At 42.1% G+C, this 22738-nt stretch overlaps 1 protein-coding gene across 1 annotated transcript in view; it reads left to right on the top strand.

Moving 5' to 3' along the window:
* Positions 1 to 22738, top strand: part of LOC124268403 (inositol 1,4,5-trisphosphate receptor type 3-like) — a 162395-nt gene that overhangs the window by 118127 nt on the left and 21530 nt on the right. The window contains 23 exon segments of the mRNA XM_046703374.1: positions 658 to 712; positions 1824 to 1936; positions 3753 to 3852; positions 6354 to 6461; positions 6551 to 6687; positions 7161 to 7228; positions 7615 to 7670; positions 8198 to 8359; positions 8555 to 8793; positions 9089 to 9173; positions 9665 to 9852; positions 11995 to 12033; positions 14051 to 14164; positions 14791 to 14965; positions 15762 to 15866; positions 16644 to 16715; positions 17628 to 17757; positions 18191 to 18223; positions 18226 to 18328; positions 18821 to 18979; positions 19487 to 19643; positions 20828 to 20925; positions 21930 to 22032. Of these exon segments, the coding sequence (XP_046559330.1) occupies positions 658 to 712; positions 1824 to 1936; positions 3753 to 3852; positions 6354 to 6461; positions 6551 to 6687; positions 7161 to 7228; positions 7615 to 7670; positions 8198 to 8359; positions 8555 to 8793; positions 9089 to 9173; positions 9665 to 9852; positions 11995 to 12033; positions 14051 to 14164; positions 14791 to 14965; positions 15762 to 15866; positions 16644 to 16715; positions 17628 to 17757; positions 18191 to 18223; positions 18226 to 18328; positions 18821 to 18979; positions 19487 to 19643; positions 20828 to 20925; positions 21930 to 22032 (2599 nt within the window).

Here is a 22738-nt window from a genome sequence, read left to right as displayed (position 1 = left end):
ATGCAAAGCTGTTGCTCAGTAAACACGCCTGTTGTTGATGGGTACTCTAGCATCACATTTTAAAGTTTATCGACTGTTCTCAATACAAAATTTCAAATGTTCACTCATGGAAAACTGCTTTAAACAATAACCCAAGGTATCTTTTTTCGTAAAGAATTTTACATTTTGTTGGAATATTGCACACGTCTGTGTGTGTTTTCTCGATGTACAATACTTTAGGGCTGGATTTCAATTAGGAATAATGAGGGTAGGTGATAGTCGGATGATATTCCTCTGGGGATAGTCACGATTTGGACATGTGGACAAGACGACGTACAGCAAAGCGATGTCTGAAGGATAGTCTTTTAATGTAAATATTTACACCAAACCAAACAGTATCAACTACAAATACTGACTTGATAAGAAGATTATCAGAGTATTCTACATTTTGACACAGTACATGTGTTTTGGTTATAACCCACTGTGTAAACTGTCAAGGTACTTTGACTCATAATATGTACTCAACAAACTTCAATATTAAAGTACTTAATAGTTCATGTTATGATCCATATGATAATAGTGAATAGTGGGATGGTCCTTAACTTTTTGGGTTGAGTATATATCCATAGCATTGTTGGCACTGTAGACCAAATGTTGTAGATAGTTTTAACATTTCAGAGTGTTGGAGGTGCTTGACCTTCTGCTTACGTACCAGAGGAACTCCCGTCTACAGGTAAACTACTGACCAGTTTACCTGTATTGTTCTACCGCCTGCAGTTTGAGGTCAACACTGACCAGTTTAACTGCATTGTGCCTCGGAGATACCCCTTTAACGTACAATGCATAATCGAATCGGGCTGTTCTCTGGTGATGACTATTTCTGTTAAATGTCCGGTAATTCTGCGGACTATCATTTCTTGATTTCTTTTTAATTTTATTAGTTTGAATACATTATCTCAACATTTCCTCTGCACACGATTAATACCATAATATGTTCATTTAATATAGAACAGATATGATTGAGTTTGGTTTCGTTGTTGTTTAACGCCGCACTAAGCAATATTCAAGCTACATGGCGGCGATCTGTAAATAATCGAGTCTGGACCAGACAATCCAGTGATGAACAGCATGAGCATCGATCTACACAATTGGGATGCGATGACATGTGTCAACCAAGTCAACGCGCCTGACCACCCGATCCCGTTAGTCGCATGGGATGCTGAAGACCAATTCTAACCCAGATCTTCACGGGTCGATATGATTGAGTCAAAGGCAGAGTAAACGGGATTACATACTGCAAAAATAGCAGTGATAAGATAAATGGATAAGGCTTCACGGAATGGTAAGTGCCATGTTTACACAAACAAACATCGGACCAGACTAACCAAGGGAGCTTAACACCAGTTAGATTAGCGTTTCCGCGAACACGTTGACACCACACTGTGTACCCACTACACCCATCATGGGGACTGAAATAACTAGACAGTATTCATTTACCGTGTACGGGGTTCGTTTGTCAAATTTAATTTATAACACCATCATTCAATTTCAATTTTGAAAACGAAAGATGTCAGAGAATCAACCAAATTAAACACAGGTGTGCAATATCTGCATGGAAAGTTTTGCCTTTCGAGTATGTATGTAAGTCAAAAAGGTTTCTTGTCCTACTGAAGTACAGTCCAACACCATTGTGTCTAAAGTTGATGTGTCGAACGTATATTTGTTTCGAAGTAAAATCGTGGCCCCTATACCTAATTCAGGAATAATTTTCTGTTACGTAGAATATCGGATAACTAGATCCCTACAACATAACTGTCTTTGACTGTATATGAACGTCCTTCCAGAGTTTCATGGGCAAGTTCAAGGTGGCAGAACAAGCAGCTGCAGCCAAAAGGAGTGGACAGACGTCGCTGATCCCGCTGTTGTTCGACGTCTACAACCCACACGACAGCAACAAGTACGTGTCGTACTTGATTTTCACTGATCTATTCATATACTTTTGTAGAAATCTGTTAGGGTTGATATTCTATGTCGCTGAGGCAGGTGCATCTGTAGCCTTAGAACGTACGTGTGACTGAGCCAGCCGTATATGTATGATGTGTAATCCGTGACGACTCCGAGTTGGAACAGGTGCTCACCAGCTTATATCTATCTGTTTATGTTTTCCTGGTTGATTATCTTGACAGCATTTGATGTTGGTCATGATATCGATCACTGGTTTGACTCGATTCCATACAGCTGGAGTAGCGTTAAGTCCATCAGTCCTTGCATCCTAGTGTACACAGTGACAATCCACGCAGTGTATCGGTATGACGCACTACTTTGAAATAGACACCATCATGGAGTGACAGTATGGTTTTACCCCGCTTTTAGCAATATTCCAGCAATATCTCGGCGGGGGACACTACAAATGGGTTTCACACATTGTACCCATGTTCGGCGTGACGGGGGCGGTGGGGTAGCCCAGTGGTTAAAGCGTTCGCTCGTCACGCCGAAGACCCGGTTCGATTCCCTACATGGGTAAAATGTGTGAAACCCATTTCTGGTGTCCTCCGCCGTGATATTGCTGGAATATTGCTAAAAGCGACGTAAAACTATACTCACTCACTCACTTTTGACGAGAAAACTCTTTAACCATTAGGCTATCCCACCGTCCCCATAGGCATGGAACATCTCCTTTAACGATGAGGCTTTTGTGGGTTTGTACATTTACAAGAAATTGTACCGTTACAATTAAATATACACTACAGCTGGGAATTTAGTAACGCTTTGTTGAACACAGTGGGGCTAAGAACGATTTCATTAGGGCTGCCACTTCAGTTCTCTTTATGAGTAAATGGTCTGAACAATTGTGCGATGGATCATTTTGTGTCACATATGTAAAATATAAATGTCATGTAGATTTCATATATACGTCATAATTGATGTATATATCTTGTATTTGTCATGTATGCCATTTTTGTGGAATATAGTTGCCTTGTAGATTGTCAATGTGTACGTTATATTGATGTAAATATCATGTATTTGGGATGAATATAGCATGTTATATGCCAGCTATCTGGTATTTGTATGTATGAAGTGGTATGTATATATCGCACATATCTTATCTATGGTAATTACATGATAAAATGTGGGAATGTAAACAGAACGTTTGTTTTACATCTTCAGTGATCGACGGATGATTGAGACTCGTTATTCTCTTTCATTGGCGTTTATTTTTTCATTCAAGCAAAAACTTTTAATCTATAATGGCTATCGGAATTTACTATCTCCAAAACAGCACGTGATAATTGACATTATTCAAGTCACTCTCGTGAATCGTTTGCTAACGTTCGATAGGACGTGCCTTTTGTTGTTTCCGCAGCCATGTATTACCAGGGCCAAAACAATAATTTGCACAACATGTACTTCAGCAAGAAAGCATTCATATCTTGGAAAACCATCATCATTGTAAAGTCAACAATTGGAGAAAAGTAACACGTTATTTTGTTCTCATGACAAAACGTCCAGAACAGTTCTCACGGAACAAGCTGGCCCAATGTTCTAAGGTGTGTCATGTGCTAACAGGGTCTTCTGGTATCCGCTTGTAGTGAGTTCGAATCCAAGACGCACCTGGATCGTGACGTTGGGTGTTATTATACTAATTGTGTTCGTCACGCCCACATGTGTTATTGTTTAAGTTCAAGACTGTCATGTTATCAGTGAAATAGTATGTTCAGCATCACACACAGACCATACATTGCTTCTAACAGAGACATGTTGTTTGGTTCCAGAAAGGGGCTGGCCCACCAGAAGAAGGTGACGAAGGAGCTGAGAGACATGTTTAATGTGTCAGCAATATTTGATGTGGATCTTCTCACCAAAGTCCTCATGGTAGGATGTAACGACATCTCGTGGTTATAACATCATTTATAACACTGTAACAAAGCGCCATGCAGTGGAAACTAGCGATTATATATTTAGAATCCACCCGTATTAATCAGGGAACCGACTACTCAACTTTGTTCCTGTTATGTTTGGGTATTATATATTCAGTGGTGATTAACACATTATCCAGAGTTATCCGCCTTTATTATATCCAGAGTTAAACATTGGTGCATTATATCCGGAGTTAAATATGGAGCCATTATATATCCCAGATTAAATAGCATTGCTTTTATATATCCAGAGTTAAATGTTTGGCCATTATATATCCAGAGTTAATTGTTTGGCCATTATATGTCCAGAGTTAAATGTTTGGCCATTATATATCCAGAGTTAAATGTTTGGCCATTATATATCCAGAGTTAAATTTTTGGCCATTATGTATCCAGAGTTAAATGTTTGGCCATTATATATCCAGAGTTAATTGTTTGGCCATTATATGTCCAGAGTTAAATGTTTGGCCATTATATATCCGGAGTTAAATGTCGGACGATTATAAATGTCGTGTTATTATATATCCGGAGTTGAATATGGATCCATTCATTATATATCTGGAGTAGAATGGGAAGACATTATACCAAAGGAGCTGGCTGATACCGAGCGGTGATAATATCACATGCCCCTTTCTCTAATTTATTGGTGTATATAAGTCGAATGTGAATTACCGCCGGGTCACTGTGAAGTTGGTATACGTTCCTGCCAAAGAGCACCGAGCTCCGTCTAATCCTATAAACTATACCCGTGGTTAAATGAAATCATATATATCGATTTTTCTTGTGTATGCAGAACATGAAAGCTGACTAAATCAAATCACTCAGAAACAGAAAAATATGTTCGCAGTTTAACCCACAAGTAATATTTCTACAAAATGGCCGACAGCCCTGAACAGAGAGTTCATCTGAGCGAACCATCTTGTTTTAACGTATTTCTTTCATCAACATTAAAATCGTTTATGTTACAACTTACTGGATTAACTTCCTGTATTATTAAAGTATTATTAACTCAAATTAAAGGATCCCCAACCGGATGTCCCCGAGAGTACTGAACAATCTTGTAAAAAGTAAACATGCAGTGTAATTTTAAACTGATCCATCGCTCCATTCGAGATCAACTTGCTTCTGAAGCAGGATTAGACTCGCAATACAAGCACACACCAATCCAACCTTCCCTCCGAGTACGCCCGATGTTTTGCTAACGAATGAAAAGGGCGATTTATCAGGGCTAAGCCGAGTCCTTATCGAGCCCTGATCGAGTATATTGTATCACATTAATATCCCTGTAAACCTATTGTTTAGTTAAACAACAGAACAGCCAGAGCTTGAAACTTTGACTTGTTCCGTCTTTAATCTGAATTATATTATCTCTAATATACCTAATTAAGTGCAATCTATCAGTAATAACTTTATCAGAAAGCGCAACGATTTTTCGCTTTTATTGAATAACATTTACTTTACTGGGAACCAATCCCTGGATTGCAGTGCTGGCATAACGGTTGATTTAACAAATATTTGGTTATAGTCGATTGTGTCATTAAATCACACGTCCGTTTTGTACCGTTATATTGAATTCTATCCCCTGTACTTGAGCTGGAGGTTGATCTAATGCAGGGACGGGAGGGGTAATAGGGGGATGACCACCTTACAACTGGGTCAGATTGCCAGCTTTCAGATCGTGCACGGCTGCTAATTTCCTCAAGCCATGTTGCATTTAAAGCTTATTAATGTAATGTAATACTGGGGCGTTCTATGAGTTACCACCACCCCCAATGATCACAGAGGTAAGAGTGCTGGTGTTTTAGCTTCAGCTACTCATCGCCACCAAACCAGTGTTCAGCTCGGACCTGAAAGCTTGTGTTTATTAGCATGGAAACTTTTGAGGGTTATCTCATCGATTTGTGCCAGAACATTAAATGGTCATTATCCCGCTACACAGCGTCTTCCTGACGTCACAAGATATTGTCTAATGCATCTCCGTTAAAACTTCTCAAATGTCATTTTCGTAGAAAAGAATAAAAAAGGTTCATTTCCATAGAAACATGTAGTTCTGATACCAACTCAAATATGTGTGTACACGCACGCATTTAGAAATACACTTTAAAGTCTTCTGGTTTGCTTTTTAAATGAAAATGAAAACAACATCATTGTAAGGAGTGATTAAGAAAAAAATAAAACGATTGGTATCCAGTTTCTTAGTTTTCGTTTATGGAATTCGGTTTTGGCAAAGCGTCAGCTCCGTGACCTCAGCCTTTCAGGTCGAATTTGGTCATACTCATCTCTGTCGACACTTTGGGGTAACAGATCATCAATCTGCTTGTCTCAAAAAGTGGGCATTCATTCGAAGGTTTCAGTTCCTGGTTTCTGTACACATCCTTAATAGAAACGAGAAAACCTTTCCACATCCATAAGAAATACAACTGTACAATTCTGACTAATACATGTTGTATTTTCCAGGACTTGTCGCAGTACAAATACAACAAAATCATCACCAAGGCTCTGAATATCCTCAATAAAGTGTACTCCTCCAAAACCAACATGTTCAAACTCTCCAGTAAAGCTCAGGTACGTTGACACCACATTACAGCAAGAGTGACGCTCAAATTACACCTTACTACTTTTACTTACAGTTATCACTCTCGTGTACATTGCAGGTACTTCTGACCCAGGACTCGGCACGTGTTCATCGGGAGGTCCTAAAGAACATGCCCATCCTGCGGCGACTTGCACGTGCCAAACTGGACGACCAGCAGGTCAAACTCATGAGCGACATCTTGGACGATCTAGCAGAGTGAGAACATTTTGTTTCACTATTTTATTCACATGAGTAAATACATTCATACATTACTACACAAAGGTTCTACATTGTACATGTTGAAGATCCATGACACATCCGTCCATGATGTTAGTAAAGGTAACCGTTTGCTCATACAGGACAGAAAAATAGTGTCTTTGTCTGTTTCATGACTGGTGTCAATATAACATCTACATCGAAACATTGTGCACCTCGAGCGTCATATAAAATACCCAACTTGACTCTAATAACGTCGTGTTACACGCCGCAGTCCGTTTTGCTGAGTTCCGTCCTTTTGGGTAGACTAGCACTATCTGATGGTGGGTTCGAATCTCGATTTGCCCTGATTATCGTTCTTGGCTTGTCAGCACCATTTGAAAAGACGAGTTATATTACAACACAGCCAAATATATTTAAAAAACAGAAGGATGTAACGAACATTTCCAACGATACGCTTTTGTGTTCTTTAGGTTCTGCCATCTGCCAATGACGCCGGATGAACCCCATCCGATGAACCAGAACATCCTCATCAGCAACGGTTGGTATTTTCACCATCACTATCCTTAAAACTTGCATCATTGCGACTACCTGTTGGACATCAACATGTGATAGTTTTATTAAATGAAGCCCCCTAATGCAGCTTAGTAATACATACGTGTAACTGTATTTGTATGTCTATCTTGGCGCTGCAATTCGCTGGTATAAAGAGGGCAAGACGGAAACCTGTAATCGTGTGTTCGATTTCCTTTTAGCACTGATTGTGTTTCTAGTGTTATCAGCACCACATCCATGCTTCTGGGTTCTAAGCATATATAAACATGAATCACCCACATCAGGCTAACACACAGTGAAGTATCAGGCGTTAAAGCGGCGTTAACCAAACTCGCTCACTCACTCATTAACTCATTTACTCACTAATTCCAGGAATACTGAACATTCTGTTTGACATCTTGGTCCAGGATATCGACGTCAAGCTGTTGGTAAGCTGTTGCATGAAAGTCTCACTCGACTGTGTGTTTCTGTTTTGATTCTGTTAAATGTGAAGCATGGCACATAGTGTTGAGAAATACTAATCTGACTTCAGTATCACAATAATAGACATTGTTCCTCTGTCTATGTAATATGTAATAACCAATTTCTTGATGAAAGGCGTCCCCTATTGTAGAATGCAACTACTGCATCAGGTACAACGTAACACTGTAGCATATAACAGTCCTTCGCTATAGATCCTAGTAATTTAATTGTTCTTGTAAGAGTCCGCGAATTAGATCCCATTGTTATAATGCTGACAGATTGTGTGGTTTCATGCCTCAATGCCACAGGTATTTGCTCGTGTTGTCAACCATCGGTTTGCCTGCACCGGACTCGATCATGTACAGGCCGTTGGAATTTGCTGATGGAATATTCTGAAATAAGATTAACACACAATTTAAGTACTCCCCCCACGTTGTTGGCGATCAGTGTATTTGGTTCAAGCTAGGTCCTCACCGACCGCTGCATCTTCTAGGAACAATACAAGGGCATGCGGGACATCTTCAGGAAGACACTCTACCTCCTCAAGCTGCTGGCCAAGGAGAACGACAGAGTCCAGCATCACATCTTCGAGAGACTGGACGTTCTCCTCGAAGTACGAGTAGTGGAGTCCGATCTGGCTGTAGCCCTTAGAGAGGTGGGTAGATCTTCCTTCTTAATCAGCGTGGTGGTACAAGATAGATAAGTATATTTATGTAGAGCTCTTGGTCTGGAAGAAACCAATGTCTTAGGCTTCCACCCTGCTCCAATACTAAAGATTATATATGACTTACGTATTCTTTTGTCGGGTGTATAAACGTCCTCTTCAGATGTATAAAACTGTCTGCTTCAGGTGTTTTATGGCAACCAAAACACGTGTTTGAAGATCAGCCCCCGCCAGATCCAGAAGGTGGTCAACAGAGCCGCAGAGCTGACGGAGAAGGCTCCGGAGTTCCTGGACCTCCTACAGATGATTGTCAAGGTCGTGGGCACTGGCCTGACTCTGAAGCGGAACCAGGCTTACGTCATGAAATACATCATGCAGAACTACAAGAAGCTTGCCTACGTCCTCGACCAGACTCGTGATGAAAGGTGAAATTGTGTTTAATGAGGTTTACACAAAGAGCAGTAGCCGACTATCTGCATGGTTGAGGGCACGCATAAACCATCCACATATTTTGGATAATGCAGGGTGCATATAGAAACTATATGGTGTTTACTTACAGCTCCAATGCATTCCAGATTTCTGTTTTTAAGAGACAGACGGACATAAATATGACAGTAGCAAATTTGTGTGAACACCTTTTTGTGTTTGTATTCAAGGCTTTGAGGTGTGTGTACATATACAGACACCCAGGTCTTTAGCCTGACTACTTGATATTTCCAGGGAGAAGATCCTGACAGATCAGGACCGGATGTCCACCCTGAGGTACTACCTGAGTCTGTTGGATCTGCTTGCAGCATGTGCTGAGGTGAGTCTTCGGACAGATTAGGTTTTTGCAATGTCTTTAAACTAGAAATGATACCGCCAGGATTATATCCTGTATACGATGTGATCATACTGTATTTACTGTGTATAAGCTAGTGAAGCGAACTAATAGCCTTTTATTTAACAATTAACACATGGTCGCATCAGTTATGGGGATCAAGTCATGCAATTTCCATGACTGTTTCACGATGAAGATGCATTTGATTTGGATAGCATGGTTGTGTTTTGGAGATTTTCATTGTAATAGCACGTTGGCTCAGCCAAGTAACGTTTTGATGATGTTTGTAATTGTTTTGGTCAAATCCATTTTTCAAGTAAATACTTTCTTTTGCCCGGCTGTTAATTGACCGGCTTTAGTCGTGCAGAACCTCTGACCTGGTAAAGTTGACATAGCTGTACCCTAGTCTTAGTATATTCTCCCAAATAAGAAACTCATGGACGTACTGACACCGGAAGTGACTTGTTACATCTCAGGGGGAGAACATGTTCATCGAGTCCCTGTGCCAGACCATCCTCCCCATGGAAGACATCCTGTGGGTGCTGAACAACCCAAACGTGGACAACGTCCAGAAGAAACCATTCCTGCGTTGCCTCCACCACGTCTACATGAAGAGCAACGGCTCCTCGGTGGACATGGCCAACAGCGAGATCCCGCACGATAGGTACGTTAACGACAGCTACTACTCCGTTTCCTCTGTAGTCACCGACATCTTTAGTTTTACCTTCTATGCTACAACATCGCTTCTACTTGCCAATATCGCAGGCCTGTAGACACACACATGCCTAATTCCATTAACACTTCTGCATGGCGATAAGGAATCATATTGACACACATCATGAACATGGTTTATTGTTACATCATTGCATTTAGTGCAAAAGGATTTTGAAACTTACCACTTTTACACTGTATTAACGTATGTTTCAATAGCTGCATGTTTTGCATCTAAACGTTGAACTCCGTAATGTTGGTGCTCTATACCTGTGACGTTCTGTCTCCTGTAACTGTAAATACATGTACGTAATTGTCATATTGTAAAAAAATGTGTTTAAATTTTACATTAAATTACCCACGAACTGAAAATATCAACACTAAGTGTTTCATGGGTATTTAGATGATGGAAGAACATAAATACATTAATTTTATGGATGACAAATTCTGTAATTTTTACGGCGTTCCAGGGCTTTACCTGATAAAGTGGCAAAAAGTTCCCTGAAGCGTCTTGTTTTCAATAACTAGCTTGTTATTCGCCCAGAATCTAGTCACTAGTCTTTGCTATGATTTTATGATACTATGGAACATATTAACATTATTGTGACCAATGGGGTTTCAGTATATTAAGGTAGGCCATATTGCCTCATGTCTGTCGTAAGAATCGAGGAATGAGGAACTAGAGGTCACATTGTTTGACCTTTGTGAGTGTGTGTAATATCTGAATGTTGTCTGAGGCGAAAAACATATCATCAAGAAACCAAGAAGAGTCATTGTTGTGAACATCTATTTGGAAATTTCGTTTCTTTGGTCATTATGTGGTTAGTTCCCTATCCACGTCAAACCATCCTTCACTTTAATCTCAAGGACCCCAACCCGAACCAGACCCTCATTCAAGAGCCGACCTCAGGAGGGCAACCCCTCACTTATACTTGACAACCCGTGGTAAGATGGCGACCCCTGTGACCTTGACCTGTTGGAGTAACCCCATGACCCCTACCACCTGTCACGTGTGCTTACCATATTTCAGTGTTGTGTTGTAGAAGCATTTCAAGGTTGTTTGTCTCCAGTGATATGATAGGACGTCACTCTCTGATATAAAACACTGTTGCCCTAGAAATGCTTCCGAGTTGTGTGTGTTTGACAGTTATCCCGTTTGAAACTCTCACGGCGTTTGTAATATATCCCTATGGTCCTTGAACCACTTACCTCGTATCTGACCTTGTCACTGACCTCGTATCTGACCTTGCCACAGACATTACCACTGACCTTGTAATTAACCCTGAGACAGAAAAATGCAGACCGATTACACAGCGTGTCATGGAACTTATGTAATGGTAGATTTTCAGTAACATATCTATGTTGTAATGCAACCAATGCACGATTTCCAATACTCATTCCTTTCATTTGAAAGTAAACTGTTGTCTTTAAAAATTCACTGCTACGGATAGATGGGCATGACGTTGCTGATGCACGGGTGCCGTATATCGAGTTGAACAACCTAACTGCAAAACCTCGCATAACGTCAGGTGTTCAGGAAACGACTGACCATGTACTGTTCAGATACAACTCATAATGTCTGGTTTCCAGGAACCATCAAGCCATGTGTCTTGATACTTGATCTTGATCTTGTACGTGACATATTAGCGTTCTGCATTGGTCTGTCTGATTCTCACCTGTTCACTTGTGTTTTCTTCTCCCATTACACCCGTACCACCGTTACCATCACCAGGTAACGTCCACCCGTGTACCACCTGTCATCAGAGAGCTGTCATCAATCCTTAGGAACTATGATGAAATTTTGTAACAATATATTTGAAATTTCAAACACGGCAAGGGTCACTAAGTAAGTTTTATATATTAGATGTTTTACCTTTATCCTGGTCTCCTGAAATGGCACATATTATAATGGTTTCCTTGGTTACCTGTATTGATACCAGCTCCGGTTCTGTGACAGTGTAACCAATAGCACGACCTGATTCCTTAACTCAAGGTCATGGCTGAAGGGAATGATGAAGGCATCATATTCCCCGATATGCCATGGACCAAAATGTCACAATTGAACCCACGTATATTTACTAACATTTTCTAACAGTTTACAGAAAGCACGACCTGCACACGACTTTTTCCGATGGTAAATCTGAGTGTTTTTTGTGCATGTGTGCAGACAACGCATGCAACTATCATGCAATGTTACCTGAGTGCATTCAGTGTGCATGCATCAAACCATCACCGCAGACTCATTGTTGTATATACCAGCAGTCCCTGCCGTAGTAGGTGACAGCAACGGCTGTCAGACCGCTACATTGAGAATGTGTGTGCGCTACCCACCCCTATTGTTCCCCGGCATCACAGCGAATCCTGGCACTCCGAACCCTGGCATGGTAGACAGCAGCCAGGCCTGGTTTAGATGTTTCCAGTGTCATGTAGAGACGGTACCCCGTCACACCTGCACAACCACAGTGGACATGTCTTAGACTTCTAGGTTGTGCCAGCTTGTATAGTATTGGTAGTTTGATCTGGTCATTGGAACCAAAACGGCCCGGAGAGGCCAATATATTAACACTAGTTTCTTTAAGGAGTCAGCTTTTCTGCTTAGTAATCAAAACTATTTTGGGTTTTAAACAACGAACTTGGAGTTTAAGGAACAAGCATGAATACTTTGGACGGAAAACCTTCCGATTTCTGCCATTAGTGATCAAGCCGTTTGTTATCATTCAGTCTCCCGTAGTCTTTGTTATCTGTTATCATGGATCAAGTCAACTCTAGATGTATTAAAATCTAATATACAAAAGAACGGTTAAACCAAACCAAATTCCCTCGTGACATACGAACTTATAAACGGTTATACGTTACAAGGCTAGTCGTAGTTAGGGAGGTCAATGATAGTGAACTCGATATCTGGAGTAGCAATTACTGATCATGGTCATATAAACAACGTTTATACATAACCTACTGATTTGTGGTTTCAAATAGGTTGTAAGTTTCATTACTTTAACTTAACTCTCTATCTAAAAGGGCGGTGGGGGTAGCCTAGTGGTTAAAGCGTTCGCTCGTCACGCCGAAGACCCGGGTTCGATTCCCCACATGGGTACAATGTGTGAAGCCCATTTTTGGTGTCCCCCGCCGTGATATTGCTGGAATATTGCTAAAAAGGCGGCGTAAAACCATACTCACTCACTCACTCACTCACTCTATCTAAAAGGTTTCATGACCTCAATAAATACGCGATAATCATACACATTGTCAGGGCAATTATAAGTGCTCGTTTACATTATCTTTGTTATTAGACTTGTGATATTAGAGGTTATTTCTCATCGTTGATGAACTGGGGTTCGATGCTGACTGTAGCGCCAAATGGTTTGTCCGCTCCAGATCTGAGTGCACGTTGTAGGCCACCGTGGAGTAGCTGGTGTTGCTAGTTGTGTATGACCACAGGAATCACCACGATGTCGTCACAGACATCGTTGACATAGTTAGATGAAAGTAACAACACCAGGTTTGTCTGTTCTGACCTTGTTATAGTCGACGTCACCACTACGTAGCTGTGAATTTGCTGACTGAGGCGTGAACCAGTTCACTCACTCACTGTAGAATAGGACTAGGCCTCGCTGTAGGACATCATCTAGACCAACATGTCATGGCTAGGGTAGACGTGGCTGACATGAACTATATGTAACTATGTCGCATGGCAGTCTATAGTTAAACTAATAACTGATTGGACTTACATTAATAGATTCAGGAAGGACTTGTCTAGTAGCCTAGATATGAAGCGTTTTGTTGAGTTAACCTGTTCTGGTATTTGCAGGTGTGAGCTGAATAGAATAACAGAATGCTTTCCTACGCTTTTTGGATATTGTCTAAGACATATTTACTATTATCTTGACTTGATTTCGTAGGGTGTATCTATAGTATTTTTTGGAACATTTTCTCGGCTTGACGTAGAAAAATATGTTAATGTGCCCGCATCAATATGTCATTTATATATTTCATTATCGCATGTCTTGTTTCTTCAATATACTCATTAAAATACATAACGGCATGAATCATATTCATTACGACGTGTGTAAAGCACCGGCCATGACGTCTTGGAGGTAGTGATAGATTTTGCCGTCTTGTGTCCATGTGTAAATCTACTTCTGTGCCTCCAGTGAGCTGTGGGACTACTTGTCTTCGTTGTCCATCGAGATTAACAGACTGACCGACAGCATCAAGGAAGATCCTGACAAGATAGCCATCTATCTCAAGACTGCTCCAGAGAAAAGGTAAGTGCGTGGTACATCAGGAAGAAAACCGCATTTCCCAGAAAATGTATCACTAACTGGCACTGTTTAAATCTTAGTGTCCGCCCTTAAACCATGTCCGTTCCATAGATCGTTTGAGATGATACTTTAGAGTAGGACATGATCGACCTCTTCGCGAAAATGTGTTACCATCACTGATTTTAAATGTTTGATTCATCACTGTTTTGCCTCTTACGTCCTATGGAATCTGTGACTGTAGACGGTCGAGACGTTTAACGTTGTGAATTTGTGAATCGTTACGGTATCATTGTCCGATATTGACGCTATGTAGTCTCGAAGTACGGATGGTTGTTCGTTTCAGAAAATCTATTAAAACAGGCTTCACTCCATGGCGTTCTCATTTTGTATGATTCCTGAGATTCTTGACATTCACGAGATTGACGTTAAATCTGTTATCATGATGATAAGTGATATAATTGGATGTGCGTCATTAAGACTGATAAGAACTGATTATTCATGTATGTTTAAATATGTAGTTATCACTAATGTGTTACCCGTTTATGCTTACACCAAGTGAAACCAAAGTCATAGTTTAATTGGTACTGAGAGACGGTGTTTCACGTCGCCTACCCTATGTCTCCTGACAGTGGCACGGCTCAGACGCAGTTCTTCGAGTCCTCGGCGTACGGCACGGTGCTGTATATACTTGAGGGAGTGTGTCCGTTCCTGGAGACGTTCTACCGCGACTTCTACTTCCCTGACCAGATCAACCCCGCCGGCAATGAAATAGACGAAACTGACCATCTCGCCAAGGCCGGAGTGGTGAGGACATTGCAGTTGTGATTGTTTAGCCCTTGTCCCGTCCATGTTACATATAACACTACAATACCTTGTGTGACGGGTTTGGTGTACCCCATCAATACTATGTTCAGATGTGTCGTGTCACTTCACCACTCTGTTGCACCTTCACTGCACACGACGGAGACGTTGTGGTCGTGACCAGCCTTTTGGTTGGTAGTTTGATCTGGTCACGTGACGATAGCAGTGCAGTGTGGAGGAGCCATTGTGTAACTATTTGACGACGTCGTATGAAGCGAATAGTCGGTCTGTTACTCTCAACTTACATACCGAAATAATGGGGATGTTTGTCAGAAAGAGTCACAATATATACTCATGCCAATAATGGTTGTCACACCACACACACACACACACACACACACACACACACCAATCCCCCCCACACACCGCTCACGACCCACCCCACACCCCCTCCTCATTTAAATAAATTGAAGGGGGTGACAACCATTATTGGCATGAGTACAGTTACATACACTATCATACTGCTTCGTACAATATATTTGTCTGAAAGGAAAGCTGAATACAATTGTCTGTCTGAAATTAGGAGCCAAAGAAGATGGTTTAAAGCAATTAACATGTATTAACTAGAACAATTGTGTTGGGTTTTTTGTAAAGGGAATTTATATTTTAAAGTAATTTTCAATACTTTTGTGTCATGATAATGTTGGGAAAAAACGTTGAATGTATGCCAGTGAGATACATGCAGGGTTTAATATATCTTAGATAATACTTGTACATTAAACTTGTCTTAATGCTGTAGATGTTCAGCGAGATCGTCGGCCCTCTCCTGTACAAGCCTGGCCATATGAAGAACATGGTCAACTGTTTGACCGTCCTCGTCCCTGTGTCCAACATGCCCAACTCGGTGAGTCACTGTGTCCAACATGCCCAACTCGGTGAGTAACTATGTCCAACATGCCCATCTCGGTGAGTCACTGTGTCCAACATGCCCAACTCGGTGAGTCACTGTGTCCAACATGCCCAACTCGGTGAGTCCCTGTGTCCAACATGCCCAACTCGGTGAGTCACTGTGTCCAACATGCCCAACTCGGTGAGTCACTGTGTCCAACATGCCCATTCGGTGAGTCACTATGTCCAATATGCCCACCCAATGAGTCCCTGTGTCCAACATACCCACCTGGTGAGTCACGGTGTCCAACATGGCCAACTCGGTGAGTCCCCTGTGTCCAACATGCCCACCCAGTGAGTCACTGTGTCCAACATGGAAAACCCGTCGAGTCACTGTGTCCAATATGCCCAACTAGGTGAGTCCCTGTGTCCAACATACCCACCCGGTGAGTCACTCTGCCCAACATGCCCAACTCGGTGAGTCCCCTGTGTCCAACATGCCCAACTCGGTGAGTCCCTGTGTCCAACATGCCCACCCGGTGAGTCCTTGTGTCCAACATGCCCAACTCGGTGAGTCCCCTGTGTCCAACATGCCCAACTCGGTGAGTCCCTGTGTCCGACATGCCCAACTCGGTGAGTCACTGTCCAGTATGCCTGACTCGGTGAGTCTCCAACATGCCCTGTCAGATGAGTCTGTGAAACTACAACATTGCTCATTGATTGATTCTTGCTTTGTGTCCCCTGTACCGTCAACATGCATGGCCACCTCACATGTTCACATCTTTCCCTGCAGAACCTGGAGGTGATCCTGGAGAGGTTCGCGTCTGGTATCACGGTAGAGGACACGTCCAGCGCTATCCGCAGGGTAAGCTTATAATAATGTGTGGAATAAATATTATATATTCAATTCATTCAAAACAAATCTAACAAAATATTACTTCACACGAACCACCCCAGTGCCGACACAATGAGGGTTACCCTCTGATGTGTACCCGTGTCACTGGTAAAGCGTCACATAGACCTGTGATATTATTATATGATACTTATATAGCGCACATATCCAGGCATATAGTGCTTGCTCAAGGCGCTGGTATTTTTTTCCCTCGATCCTTGGATGTCAGTCTCAATGGCACATCGTATTATCAATCTCAACTCCCTGGGGAGCATACAACTCTTGCAGCCACAAGGCGCACCGAGTTAGTGTGGCATTCCCATCCTTACGAGGTACCCATTTACAGCTGGGTGGACTGGGACACATAGTCACAGTACTTTGTCCATGTTTACTGTACGTTGCTGTACCCGCAACTGGGTGTTTGCACGTACTCATGTGGCCACCATCTGGTCATATACCAACGGATTCGTGGGTTCTTTTAAGTGCACAGGGTTGTGTACTGTACACTAGGGGGTTGTGACAACACTGAAAGAGTCTTCACACAAAGTTGACTCCCAGGTTTTTACACCCGGTCACAGGTGGGCTCGATCCCGGCACCTCAAGCTCGCTGGATCACTAGCCTGGCGCTTTAGCCAGTTCGCCCACCGCGCCCATGTGAAAAGTCATTTCTAATAAAACGATCCTGGGTCTAGGTTTATTACAGACCGAGGCCACTGCACGGACATGTAAAGCTGGTATATGTCGGAAAATAATCCACCCACGTGATGCTTCTTCAGTCTAATAATTGGTATTTGTCCTGTATGTGTGGCGGTCATCTGGTGCAGATATTACACGCCTTGTAATGACCTCCCAGCCATTACCTTAATCACATCATTTCCGTCTCAGGGTAATATCGAGTACTATTCGTCCGAAGTGGAATTGAACGCAAAATTCCGGACATTCGCCAGAGGCTGTGCTGTTGTGTTTGCCGGACACAACACTGTCCAGGCACAACTCAAGTTCAAGTCAAAGAGAGGTCAGTTGGATACCACATGTTTCCTTCGGTGACACCTAGTCATTGCCAATCATTGTCAATTAGAAAAACACACTGCCTAAACAGTCAACAACATACTAGAATCAATAGGCAGTGTTGTGCTCTTAAGTGGAACCAGCAGATGTTGTTTATGGGTTCGAATCCCGAATTCTGCAGGTGTTCAACTGGAAACTGAAAACATGAACAGACAAAACGATTACTCTCCATGCTGAAGACCCGGGTTCATTTCTCCGTTATGAACAATGTATGAAGGTGATTCTTGATGTAGCCGACGTCATATGTTCATCAGACTAAGGGTTGAAATGGAAATGACGTATTTATCGTAGTGTAGATACATTCAGTTTATGCCACATATATGTACAGACGTTGGGACACTATTCCAATTGAAGTAACGTTCATCGTATGTCCTTGTCAGAATACACGATCCTTGGAGGAGATGAGGAACTGCCCTCGGAGAGGAGTTCCAGAGCCTGGTCCGCTGTTTTATTGCGTCTCATGAGAAGAAACCGGAAAAGAAGTTCTTTCCGTCAGGGAAACTCATAGAGCAACTGGCGTAAGTTCAAACATCGTCACTTCAGGAAAACAATAAAAATATGTTCATACGTTCATCAAGAAAGAATAATGTATTCATATCTATGACTATTGCGATGTATCCGTCATAAAGGGTTATTTTAATATATAACACAGACCTGGGCCTAGATTTTCGAAGCTCTCTTAGCGCTAAGATAGTCGTAAGTTAATGTTAATGTATGGCGCTAAGAGAGCTTCGAAAATCTGCGCCCTGAGTGCCCCATGTCACGTATATGATAGCTAGTATGTCAAACCTATCATACTGGTCTCATGGTACCCTGACTGTGTTGAATGTTGCTCATGCTGTAAGACGTTGGTTTACCTATCCCGAAACGAGTATTTGCATGCTAGAGATATACAACCGGCCAACCTCTGGTGGCATTGCATAACATTTAGTTAAACGCCTCAGAGATGCAACCGGCCAACCTTTAGTGATCGCAACATTTACTTACTCATATATCTGTCCCCCCGACAGAATATCCCTGGAGTACAAGCGACTGACGGAGGCTGCCAGACAGGAGATGGACGACCTCAACATCAAGTGTCTGCAGGTGTTGAGGGCTCTGGTACACAACGAGGAGAGGAAGCTGCCGGACGACTGGGAGACACGGACAACGGAGACCAAGATACTCAGGTCGGCACCAAACATGGAACGTTTTACCCTCACTGATGTAGTTTTCCCCATACAGAATAAAAAGGAAACAATCCGAATTTTTCCATAATGTATCATGTTGTAATTTTACGTCTATTTGTATGCTTTATTATATGTGAGGTTAACTAGTCATATGAAAATGGCGTTTTTAATTTCGTTTGGGCAATATCTGTCATATATGGTTTTAAGAATGGGCACGAGGCCTTTAAACACGTATTAACTGCCGGTAGTATTTCAGGCATTATTATATGTTAAAGATGTTGTGTAGTCGCTTTCGTCTCTGGGGCGTTGGAGTAGCCTAGTGGTTAAAGCGTTTGCTCGTCACGCTGAAGACCCGGGCTCGATTCCCCACATGGGTGCAATGTATGAAGCCCATTTCTCTGTGTCTCTCGCCGTGATATTGCTGGAATATTGCTAAAAGCGGCGTAAAACTAACTCACTAACTCTTTCGTTTCCCCTCACTATTACTAAGACAAGCTCTGTCCCCAGAGCCCTGAAGCTGATAGCATGCATACAGAACTTCTACGAGTGTAATGGCGCCATGAAGAAGTCACTGCCCCACCTGGCCTCCCGTAATGACGAGATCGCCAAGGAGGTGCTGGGCTTCCTGTGCATCATGCTGTTTAACGCTAACCAACAGGTTCAGGTGAGTCACGTGGTACATTCCTATCACTTATGCCACCACTACAGAGCATCCTATCACGTCACTTTAATAATTCAGTTGGGGGATTAACGTTTTCATGGCGTGATGTATGTGTCTCTTAGTTCCATGTCAATGATATTTATGTAATACATTTAAATGCTTTTTGTGCGTGATTATATTACATGATTACTTAATGTGTGAGCATGCGGATGATATTCTATATCGTTATTCATAATTCCTGGTGTGTCAGCACTATACCCCTGTTCCTTGATTTCACCAGACTGGTGGGGCGGTGAGTAGCCTAGTGGTTAAAGCGTTCACTCCTCACGCCGAAGCCCGAGTTTCATTCCCCACATGGGTACAGTGTGTGACTGACTGACTGACTGACTGACTGAGTTTGGTTTTACGCCACCTTTAGCAATATTCCAGCAACATCACGGCGGGGGACACCAAAAATGGGCTTCACACATTGTGCCCATGTGGGGATTCGAACCCGGGTCTTCGGCGTGACGAGCCAACGCTTTAACCATTAGGCTACCCCACCGCCCCGGTACGGTGTGTGAAGCCCCTGTCGTTATATTGCTGGAATATTGCTAAAAGCGGCGTAAAAGTAACCTAACTCACTCTCTCACTAAGCAAACTGGCACTCTTTAAGATCTGCGGTATATTGACTCCCATGTACAAGCCATGGCGTACTATTCAGCATCAAATCAGTGCCATTGTCTACACTGCATCTACTTCGTTAAGAACATCATCGGTAACGATGACAACTGTTAGTATTGTAGAATAAACATCAATGTTACAGAAATATTAGATGGCTTGTTCTGAAAACAGTTTGACATTGAGCATCTCGAAAGGGAATCGTGTCGTCTCTATCATTGTTGAAGTCCATTGAGATATTTTAGGATGTTAGTTCATAGTGGGTGTTTTATGAACCACCATCATGCTGAGTTATGTAGTACCCCGACAGTGCACCACTCTGCTCCACCTGTGAGAGCTGGAATACTGACGTCAGCAGTGTAATATGATGTTATATCGCTTCGGTTTAACCTCTTGAATCCAATGTATCCAATCTATTATGACCATTGAGTTACAATAATGATCATCAACTTTATATTCGAAATGGTTAAGTTATATTATTTTTCCTTTGTGACTGAGTTCTGAAGGTATCAGTGTGATATTTCCAGGAATCAATGTTGAAGTACTTCCTGTCAACGAGGGAGGAGGTGTTCTTCATGGCGGTCAGAGACAGAATGGCGTTGTCCACCAACTCCATCAAGGAGAAGTGAGTGTACAACATCACATCATTCACTCTCAATACAGACCCGTAAAGATCCGGGTTACACCTGGTCTTCAGTAACCCATGTTTGTCGTAAGAGGCGACTGACGGGATCGGGTGGTCAGGGTTACTGACTTGGTTGACATAACTCATCGTATCCCAATTGCGTAGAACGATGTTCATGCTGTTGTGCATTGGATTTTCTGGTCCAGACTCGATTATTTACAGACCGCCGCCATATAGCTGGAAAATTGCTGAGTGAGGCGTTAAACAACAATCAATCAATCAATCGATCAATCATTCTCAATACAAATACATAGTCTTCCCAATAATACCAAACGGGGGTGGGGTGGGTTTAGCATAGTGGTTAATACGTTGGCTTGTGACCCCTTTCTTATATTTCCGTGGTGCGATTAGGTTGACATTTTGCTAAACGCGACAAAACAGTATACCCGCTTGGATAGTATTGATACTGGGAACAAATTGTTCAGAGAGATGACAGGAAGGGTGGAATGGTCGCTCGTGTATAATCCGGTGTATGTTGTAGGTATTACGTCTTTATCACAATGTTTGTGGTTCATATCCATGATATGTCTCACAGGAGTTAAATACGACGAGGCACGTTGGGCACCGTGGACAAAGACACTGCTAATGCACGTACGTCCTTCTGTTGTCCAAGGTTCCGCTGACAGAAACGAATTGTGTATTCATCCATATTATTTCCTATGCTCTGACATCATACCCTGACAACGTGTAAAAGTGTCCTCGACCTGTGTCATTTTGAGCTTCCACCCAACACCTACACCTACACTTATATAAAGCAGTGGCACATGTCATTGTATCACTATTTCGTAGATTGATGCTCATGCTGTTGATCACTGGATTGTCTGGTCCAGACTGCCATCATATAGGTGTAATGTTGTTGAGTGCAGCGTTAAACAACAACCACAAAAAATATTCAAAGTCAATCGTTTTATCCCCTCACTCACACGTGTGTCACCACGTTGCAGGCGGTCACTGGAGGCGCAGCAGGAGGCCAAGTTGAAGGACACACCAGAGGCAGTTGCCAAGAAGTCCACTCACACATTCGTCATCAGCCTCATGGCTCTCAAGGTATGTTATGGGGTTATGTGTGGGTGGTTTCAGATTAAAACCAGTTAGAACATATTATATGTTTTACCATTGAATTTAGTAAAACTGCTGGTAGAATTATGTTGAATGTACTTTGTCTGATGTTATGCTCATCGATCCGTGTTGTCTGAGACATTATCCTCACCAACTTAGTATGCTGAGAGTTATAATATTAAACCGTAATGAGACAGTTATATAGCATATACTTAGACAATCAATGCTTGCACACATGCATGATGAAAACAAGTGCGTGGTTACATGGTGTTGAACGGTAGCCTGGTGGCTAAAGCGTCCGCTCGTCATGCCGAAGTCCCGGGTTCGATTCCCCACTTGGGTATATTGTGTGAAGCCCATTTCTGATGTCCCTCGCCGTGATATGCGGGAATATTGCTAATTGCTTAGAACTAAACTCACTCACTCACTCACTCACTCACACTGAACGGTCTGTCTGTACCTAAATTTAATAAGAACATGTTTAGGGGCACATTCAAGTTCCATTCACGTTTGTGTTTATCTCACTCTACTTGTCCATGGATCCACATTTAGATCATATCTATCTTATAAAACTTTAAAGAAAGAAACTGTTTTGAAAGGGTCCATATGAATGTAGACACGTCAGATATCGACGATATACTGGTATGTATGTTACGTTAGGACGTTTGCTCTGTACGTTAAATTCTCTGAGCTA

The sequence above is a fragment of the Haliotis rubra genome, unplaced genomic scaffold (genome assembly GCF_003918875.1).
Source record: "Haliotis rubra isolate DU_JTF1 unplaced genomic scaffold, ASM391887v1 Scf138, whole genome shotgun sequence".
In the NCBI taxonomy this organism is placed as follows: domain Eukaryota; kingdom Metazoa; phylum Mollusca; class Gastropoda; order Lepetellida; family Haliotidae; genus Haliotis; species Haliotis rubra.
This window is presented reverse-complemented; position numbering and strand designations above follow the sequence as displayed.